This window comes from Scomber scombrus, chromosome 2 (assembly GCF_963691925.1).
Source record: "Scomber scombrus chromosome 2, fScoSco1.1, whole genome shotgun sequence".
In the NCBI taxonomy this organism is placed as follows: domain Eukaryota; kingdom Metazoa; phylum Chordata; class Actinopteri; order Scombriformes; family Scombridae; genus Scomber; species Scomber scombrus.
The window spans coordinates 35,856,228-35,865,872 of NC_084971.1; the positions used below are offsets into that span (position 1 = coordinate 35,856,228).

The following is a 9,645-nucleotide window of genomic DNA, read 5'->3' on the forward strand; positions in this document are numbered from 1 at the left end:
GCTCGATCGGGAAAGAGATGCTATGACTTTTGGTGTTGAAATTCCAATTTTACCCAAAGTTATTCCGAAAAAAACGGGAATAATTCTCCATACGAAATGAATGGGAATTTATTTTTAAACCCACAAAATTTCACCCTTTTTTCTGAGTCACGTAGCTCTCTCATACCTGCACGTAGAAATGTGATTCAAACTTTAAAACGGAGGAAAACTTGTGCTCTCTCCAAAACATCAAACAGTTTTTACATAACATGTAAACTCTTCAAACTATGAGCAGTCAAACGAGGAGTGGAAATCACTTTTTCTTCAAAGTTAGAGTGGAAGCGTCAGTTAGCTGGAGTGTGAGAAGCAGTAAAAAATAAACATAATTTTTATTTTTAACTCGAGCTCACGGCCAAACCGTGAAAAGGAGACAAATAATTTTTTGTCAAAATGTAGACATAGGTGTTGGGATTCATAAAATGTGACGTTGACAGGCGGGGTCTGCACAAAATTTAAACGGGGGGGCAGAGACCGGCATCAATACCTGTCTCGCTCCCCATTGACTGTAATGTAATTGTGTATTTTTTTCAAAAGAATCTCACTCTGTCTTCACACTGAGCTTACTCACTCATTTTAAGGAGTATCTGAATAAAATAAACACTGTCAGAATCTGTTGGCTTCTGTGTCTCTCACGGTGTTTTTAGTTTTTGGACAGGAGTTACGGTTTTCTCACAGTTTGCAATTGTTCGGGACCTTGTCAGAAGCCAAATTCTGGGGGCATTTTGAGAATTTTTTCCAAGCAGATTCTCACATCGCCGTAGCAACCGTAGGGCCTTAGCTGCCCTTAGCAACCTGTCGCTGGGCAGAAACTGAGCTACTTCTTTGTGATTGGCTAATTCCTGTCTGTCTGTTTTGCCAGTTAACCGAGCTAGCGGCCGAGCTAGTATTGATATTCTATCTATATATGAATTATATTGACACTTTTACTGCTCAAATGCAGGCAGTAATGTGTGTGTGTGTGTGTGTGTGTGTGTGTGTGTGTGTGTGTGTGTGTGTGTCTTTGTCTGTGTGTCTTTGTCTGTGTGTGTGTGTGTGTGTTTGTACACACTGTGTTGTGTGCTAACACAGGGTATGTGTGAAGCGTAAAGTGCTGTAGTGTAGTGCTTAGAGTTAATACATGTTGCTACTGCCTTGTGCTCTGTGTGCTACTCTCTGCTTACATCTAATGTTACACTTGATACTGACTAGTAAGATGTACTTAATACTGCAACAGTAAAAGTTTCTTAGTTGGTGTTAGTGCAATTCTCAAAACCAGAATATGATCAGGGTGACTTTTGAACACTGGAAATAAATCATGTACTCATCCCGGCAGCAGCCCAGTGGCACTCAAAATGTCCCTGGAATTTTCTAGTTTACATATAATATTTGTAATAAAAACATTACATCAACTGAGGTCAAAAACAGGAATGGGTAAAAAAACTCTCCAATTATGAATTGATCCACAAATGTCAAAAATGTTTTTCTAAATAACGTGATGTTGACGGATCAAAAAAGGCAGAACTCAAATTTGAGGGCAGTGCAGCAGTCTACAGCATGCACACCAGTTATTGTGCCAGAGGTTGCAAGCATTTTTTTAATGTTTTATATGATATTTATTGCTCATCACACAATAATTAAGCAAATTAATGAAATTGTTCATGCAATAATTCATAACACCAACCCATACATTTCTACATAAACCAATATTCCCAGCTTTACTTCACAGTAGTGTTATCCTGGCATTATAGTCAAAAACTGTTTGTCCCTTTTGTCTACCAATCTGATATCTAATCAAGAAGTCCTACCCATGCCCCATATTGATTAATTGACATTAATTGACCTCTCTAGTAAATAGCTCCTTCTGCTGTTATCAGCAGCGCTGCTGGTTGAGTCCTCAGCTCGTCAGCATGACAGAGAAACAACATGTGAGCTTTCTGAGTTTTCTGTTCATACCTGAGAGTGTCGAGTTTCCAGTTTGGATCCTTCAGTCCGGCAGCCAGCAGCTTTTCTCCTGAGTCTCCTGGATGATTGTAGCTCAGGTCCAGCTCCCTCAGATGGGAGGGGTTGGATCTCAAAGCTGAGGCCAGAGAAGCACAGCCTTCCTCTGTGACCAGACAGCCTGAAAGACTGGAGACACACACACACACACACACACACACACAATTAATATTTGTGTGGGGGTTTTGTACCGATGAGTGTCCTTTTTCCTTGTATAAATTTCTAAACTCTGATTGTGTTAGATAGACTCATTGGTCCACTGCTTTAAAGTGAGCTTTTAATAAGTTAGGAATTTTATTGTCCACACTGTGGAAAATTATAATATAGTAATAGTGTAGAAACTAGCAAAAGACCACTGCACAACACAGATAAAATGCTGTGTCAGCAGACGAGCTGCACCCCCTTAAAATACAGTCATGTGACATCAAAACCATCATCAATAGAATCAGTGGATTTAATCATCTGGTGAGTGTTACATTTGCTAAAGTTGTGGGCTCCTCCTGAGCCACAGGGGATTTATTTGCTACCAGCAAAGCTAACAACCACATGTTCTGGCGTAACTAAGAAAAAAACCTACCTAACTATCTAGGGACCGAGATCTAATGAATGTGACAACTAACCCTGTTCTCTCCAACATAGAAACAAAAAGAAGTAATTTCATTCTAAACTGGCTAATTCTGGAACACATTGGGTTGATTAAGCAAGCTGAGATTTCTGAAGCAACATATTAGCTGAACTTTGGAACAAGGGCTGTGAATGTCGGCCCCCATTTATATTACAGTGAAGTCAGTATGGAGAGTAGGAATTGTTACTGTGTACAAGACCGAGAATTATAGCGTCAATATTAAGACAGACTTTTTTTAAAGCATGTCCTACTGTAGCCTATTGTTTAAGGCGCATGCCACACAACCATGATTCAATTCCAGTAGCACCTTTGTTGCATGCCATTCCCAGTCATTTTCTCTCCCCTCACTGTCATTAAATAGCCAAAATATATTTTAAAAAAACACTGATCCGTCTATGTCACATGGCTGCAGGTTCATGTTTACCAGACAGACACAAGTGGTGTCAGTCTTCTCATCAACTTTCTACAAGAAAGAAAATAGTTGTATTTCCAAAAATATAAAAAAGACTATTTTACACAGGTCCTGACCTTAGAGTCTCCAGGTTACAGTATGAACTCTCCAGTCCATAGGAGAGCTGCTTCACTCCTGAATCCTGCAGTTCGTTGTTACTCACGTCCAGCTCTCTCAGACTACAGGACTGGGAACGAAGAACTGCAGCCAGAGCTTCACAGCTTCTCTTCGATAGATTACAGCCACTCAGCCTGAAGGAAAGTTAGGGATAAATACACACACTGATGTTCCTTCTGCTAAATACAATTTTAAAATATACATTTTTCATCATTTTTTGAGTTTCTATATGTTACCCAATGAGTTGACGGGTGTTGGTAAAGAGATAAATTACAGATGCCCATTACTTCCTAGGATATGGCCAACAATGAACTCATCCTACTTACATGTATTATAAATAGTTCAGTCAAAAACTATTTGACTATCAGTTAGCGACACTACTGCACTGTGTGACATTTTCCATCATCATGAAGAGTTTCATCATGTTAGTTTGTTTAGATAAGTGATCATGTTTTCAGTCTTTGTTAACAGAACTGTGTTCCTCACTCAGAATTACTCTTCTGAGATTCAAAATGTGATTGCTGTTATTAATCTTTAGTTTTTGTAAAACAACAGAACAGCTGAATTAAATATATCAGAATGCACACAGATATATCCTTCAAGTTACATTTCTTAGAATTATTTACACAAATAGGTTTTGGTCCTCAGTGAGCAATTACATTTTGAATGTCTGCATTAATCTGTGAAAGTATAACAAACAATTTCGATTTGTTTCTGTTAAAATCACCAAATCAGTTAGTTTCCCATGTCTTGGGAGTGTTATTGAACTAAGAATTTCATGACATGAGAACAACCTTCACATGTGATACAGTTAGTATCTGCAGTTGTCTGTGTACTTACACAGCTTTGTTGGAGGCTTTGACCACTGGCAGCAGCCTTAGAAGAGCCTCCTCTGAAGCAGAGTATTTCTTCAGGTCAAACACGTCCAGATCTTTTTCTGATGACAGTAAGATGAAGACCAGAGCTGACCACTGAGCAGGAGACAGTTTATCTGTGGAGAGACTTCCTGATCTCAGGTACTGTTGGATCTCCTTCACTAGAGAACGATCATTCAGTTCATTCAAACAGTGGAACAGATTGATGCTTCTCTCTGCAGACAGATTCTCACTGAGCTTCTCCTTGATGTACTCAACTGTTTCCTGCTTGGTCTGTGGGCTACTTCCTGTCTGTGTCAGCAGACCTCGTAGGAGAGTCTGATTGGTCTGCAGTGAAAGACCCAGGAGGAAGCGAAGGAACAAGTCCAGGTGTCCATTTGGACTCTTTAAGGCCCTGTCCACAGCACTCTGGTAGAAACGTGTCAGTTTTGTTTTGTTTCTCTCTGGTTTAGGGTGCAGGGATGTTGAATGTTTTTCTTCCAGCAGATTGACTCCAGAGTTGATAAATGTCAGATGGACGTGAAGAGCAGCCATAAACTCCTGAACACTCAGATGGACAAAGCAGAACACCTTGTCCTGGTACAACCCTCTCTCCTCTTTAAAGACCTGTGTGAACATTCCTGAGTACACTGAGGCTGCTCTGATATCGATGCCACACTCTGTCAGGTCTGATTCATAGAAGATCAGGTTGCCTTTCTGCAGCTGCTCAAAAGCCAGTTTTCCAAGAGACACAATCATCTTTTTGCTTTTTTTATTCCAGGGTGGATCTGACTCAGATCCTCCATCATACTTGACGTTCTCCAGTTTGGACTGAACCACCAGGAAGTGGATGTACATCTCAGTCAGGGTCTTGGGCAGCTCTCCTCTCTCTCTGCTTTTCAACACATCCTCCAGAACTGTAGCAGTGATCCAGCAGAAGACTGGGATGTGGCACATGATGTGGAGGCTTCGTGATGTCTCAACATGGGAGATAATTGTGCTGGCCTGCTTTTCCTCTATGAATTTCTTCCTAAAGTACTTCTTCTTCTGTGGGTCAGTGAACCCTCTTACCTCTGTCACCATGTCGACACACTCAGGAGGGATCTGTTTGGATGCTGCAGGTCGTGTGGTTATCCAGAGGCGAGCAGAGGGAAGCAGTTTCCCCCTGATGAGGTTTGTCAGCAGCACATCCACTGAGGTGGACTCTGTAACATCAGTCAGGATCTCATTGTTGTGGAAGTCCAGAGGAAGTCGACACTCATCCAGACCGTCAAAGATGAATGCAACCTTGAACTCTTCAAACCTGCAGATTCCTGCTTCTTTGGTTTCAGTAAAGAAGTGATGAACAAGTTCCACCAAGCTGTACTTTTTCTCTTTCAGCACATTCAGCTCTCTGAAAGTGAAGGGAAATGTGAAGTGTATGTCCTGGTTGGCTTTGTCTTCAGCCCAGTCCAGAGTGAACTTCTGTGTTAAGACTGTTTTCCCAATGCCAGCCACTCCCTTTGTCATCACTGTTCTGATTGGTTCATCTCTTCCAGGTGAGGCTTTAAAGATGTCTTCTCGTCTGATTTTTGTTTCTGGTCTGACTGGTTTCCTGGATGCTGTTTCAATCTGTCTGATCTCATGTTCATCATTGACCCCTGCAGTCCATCCCTCTGTGATGTAGAGCGGTGTGTAGATCTGATTCAGAAGGGTTGGGTTTCCTGCTTTAGCGATCCCCTCAAACACACACTGGAACTTATTCTGCAGGTTAGTTTTGAGTTCATGACGACACTCTGCAGTACGAGTTCCTGAATGAAGATAAAACAAATAAGATCAGTGAGTAGATGTTTGTGACAATGTGAGAAAAGCATAGTTTGGAAAATCCTCTTACTGCTCAGCAGACAGTCAGCCAGCTCCTCCTCCTTCATTCTCCTCAGGAAGTACAGTGTGATCTTCAGAAATGCCTCTCTGCTGGTCCTCCTCTGCTCTTCCTCCTCACCTTCCAGCACGTCCTCATCCTCACTGTGCCTCTTTAAACATTCTGTGTAATCTGAACTCAGAACATTCTGGATCTTCTTCAGCTCGTTCTTCACAAAAGTGACGATGTTCTCCTCAAGATGCTGAAAAAGAATGAATGCTAAAATGTTAAATCATGTTTCTAGTTTCTCAGCTGAAGTTGTTGGATATTTACTCACCATAAATATGGAGTCCAGGTCTGTTGGATGCTGCTGGACAGACTGACCACTGGGAACCTCTGACCTCTGCTGCTGAATTCTGTGGAGAAAACAAAATATTAATAGATATACATTTTCATGTTGCTTTTCTGGACGTTTCACAGATTAGCGGACACATTTTTGTGGCATTCATGTAATGCCACCACTAGATTGAGCATTTCTGTGAGCATATTTTATACAGTAGTTGCAGAGATAGTTTGCTGCATGTTTTGCCTATGGCTATATCTCTAATGACCATTTCTAATGTGACGTTAGACCACAGCCATGATTTGTTTCTATGAAGGCCTGTTCATTTTGCAATCGTACCAATGCAACCTTTGAAAGAAATTGATTGCACCTTAAATAAAATTACTGGTTTTCTTTTCATTCATTTGAAATTGTTTTGCAGTAATCACAGCTTCAGCTAACAGTTTTAATATAATTTAATAATTCATTACACTATTTTTTATTTCACATACATTTTTATCCTTCTATTTTGAAGTTCACATGCATTTTCATCAATTAATTTTTGTTACTTCCAGCCCTCATACAATTCCTCACATTTGAGAAGCTGGAACCAAAGACTGATTAACATTGTTGGCTGATAAATGAACAAGTGATATTAAAATTGGTGGCCCTTTTTTCTGTTCATCTACTACTTGATTACTGCACTAATTGTTTCAGCACATGATGTAATGAAATTCTATGAGTTTTCTTTATGTAACAGTTTGTTTTAGAAATCTCCCTTGAATCCCGAATGTTCCTCTTTGAAAGTGAACATTAAATCAGTAGAGTATGAATGTCTTGTCAGTGGAGCTGCAGAATAATATTTAAATTCTTACCTTTGTTCAGCAGAGTGATGTTCATCTCTGAATTTAAGAGGTGGAATCATGGACTGGTCACTCTTCATGGACACACAGCTGACCACAGGAGAGTCTGGTCTCTGCTGTTGATCCCTGATATAAACACAGGATTGACAACAGAAGGACAGTTTGAACCTCAACTTAATGAAATGCTGTGGGAATATTCCCTGCTAGTTGGGACTGTGTTAAATTACTGAGACTCAGCAGAAAGTTCTTATTTAAACTTTGAAGGTGGATCATTTTTACTTCTTTTTCAGAAGAGTTGCAGAATCACAAACTAACGTGGTTGAAATTCTTACCTTTCTTCAACAGAGTGATGTTCATCTCTGAAGTTATAAGGTTCAAGCATGGACCAGTCACTCTTCATGGACACACAGCTGTGTACAGGTGAGTCTGGTCTCTGCTGTTGAACCCTGATAGAAACACAGGAATGACAACAGAAGGACAGTTTGAACCTCGAGATGATGAAATGTTGTGGAAATGTTTTTCTTATGGTTGAGACTGTGTTAACTTACTGAGTATCAGCAGTGTGTTCTCCTTTAAACTCTGAAGCTGTCTCCATGGTCTGGTGGCTCTTGGTGGGTTCTGGTCCAGCAAAGTCTGGTCTCTGCTGCTCTTGGCTTCAACACAACACATACAGATCTTTGAGTGTGAATAATGATGGTTGAGTGATGTGAGTGGAAAACAGTGATGGACAGTTAGAGATCCTCATCTCACCTCTGAGCTTTGGTCTGGCTGTCATGTTCCCCACACAGAGAGCTTTTAGAGGGAGGGAATCCCTCCTCTCTGTCCTCACACTGATCCATAGCAGAGAAACACCTTCACACAAACACAACAACATGCTGTCAGAACTCACACATTATCTCTCATTATTCATCTCAGTCACAAGACAAACATACAGAACTCTGACTGGGAGAAAACTGATGACACATCACCTTCGTATTTCAGCTGCTGGATGAAATTACAAGTGAAATAAACAGAACATGTTGCTGTTCACAGAGACAACAAAAAGAAGAAAAGCTCCTTCAATGTGAGATGTTGCTGCTTTGCTCTGCATCGAGTCTTCTTTAATTAGAACATTCTGTGTTGTTGGATGTCAGACTTAAGAAGTCTAAATAATAGATTTTTAAAAAACTGATTTAACAAAGTCGATAATGAAAATAATAGTTAGATTAATCCTGGAAAAAGAGAGATGATGCTTCTTATTGATCTATCAAAGTAATTAAACCAGTCTAACCTGCAGGCAGAAAGTCAGTGAGAGTCAGAGAACAGAGCAGTTGTTGTAGTTCTGCTATTACTCCACTAGATGTCCTCATTAATCTACAGGGAACTACAGAGCAGTTCAGGACTGAGATTGATCTCTGAGGGAGAAACTTTTATCTGTGAAATTCACTGACATGATTTGTTGTTGAAAAGTTGTTTCCACCTTCAGAAACATGTCAATTCCACAACACTGTCAGATTAAAAACGTAAAAACTCAATAGAGAGAGAGATACAAAAGGACAAATTATCAGTATTGAACAGAACAAAAATATTTAATGGAATGAACCACCAGGAAGTGGATGTTCCACTGTTATGCATTACATAAAACAAACCTCTCCACAATTTTAAAGCTAAGCTTTTTATGTACCATTTGCTTAAAAACAAAACAACATTGTGAAAGAAATTAAGAAGCAATATGAAAGAAAATATTATTTCCCTTCCTTAATGCACTCAGTTGACAGTTTCATCCAAACCACCTCATTCTGAACAAGGACATGTCCAGTTAAAGAAGACTGAGTGAAAACCAGGGCCAAAAAACACTAAAACACACTACTTTTAAACCCTGTTATTTCAGTTAAATGTAATAAGTTTTTTTTTTATAATGTAGCTCTGCTTGCGAACAAAGTTTGGCAATCTTCCTCCAAATCCAGGTCACTATTGTTCATGCTGCCATCAGCTGACTTGATTCACTTCACCTTTTTTGTGAACTGAAACAACCAAGTATGAATGCTCAAATGCCATAAATCCCACTAAAACACAAGAGTGTTTCTGTAACATTTTCACCATTTCTGTTGACACTGGGGAGAGCCTTACTTTTTTATTCATAAAGTTCAGTACACCTTCCCACCACAAAAAACATCCATCCGTCTGTAAAACTCCACTTTGTAACTCTAGCTTTTCTTTTCCTGCTCAAACAGACGCCATCTTTGGTTGTCAAAGGAGGAAGATGATATTCATGGTGAACTGAATTTCAAGCCGCTGAAGTTCTTAATGAAACATTTAGATATTTTGAAATAACAATAAATAAATGCATAAAAACTTTGACTATGAAGAGAATTCAGAACCAGCAGAGTTCCACTTACTGAATTTATTTCCGTGAAGTCCGTCAGTTCAGCAGCTCACAAGTCCTGTTCAGACCTGTGTAGGCAAAACAAGTTTACACTGTATGTGACTTCCTGCTTCCTGCAATAGAAACTCCGCCCAGCATTACTCAGCTGGTAAATATACACTATGGCCCGCACTATGTCTAGTGCATTTTAAG

At 39.9% G+C, this 9,645-nt stretch overlaps 2 protein-coding genes across 2 annotated transcripts in view; both read right to left on the minus strand.

Moving 5' to 3' along the window:
* Nucleotides 1–9,645, minus strand: part of LOC133999111 (uncharacterized) — a 109,000-nt gene that overhangs the window by 2,582 nt on the left and 96,773 nt on the right. Inside the window, 2 exon segments of the mRNA XM_062438276.1 lie at nt 1,972–2,145; nt 3,170–3,343. Of these exon segments, the coding sequence (XP_062294260.1) occupies nt 1,972–2,145; nt 3,170–3,343 (348 nt within the window).
* On the minus strand, nt 4,046–9,640 carry LOC133999400 (protein NLRC3-like). Its single transcript, XM_062438620.1, has 8 exons — nt 9,467–9,640; nt 7,839–7,940; nt 7,637–7,741; nt 7,421–7,534; nt 7,101–7,214; nt 6,241–6,319; nt 5,937–6,165; nt 4,046–5,853 (listed from the first exon to the last, which is right to left on the minus strand). Exons 2-8 carry the CDS (start codon nt 7,925–7,927, stop codon nt 4,046–4,048), a joined length of 2,538 nt encoding a protein of 845 aa, XP_062294604.1. The 5' UTR covers nt 7,928–7,940; nt 9,467–9,640.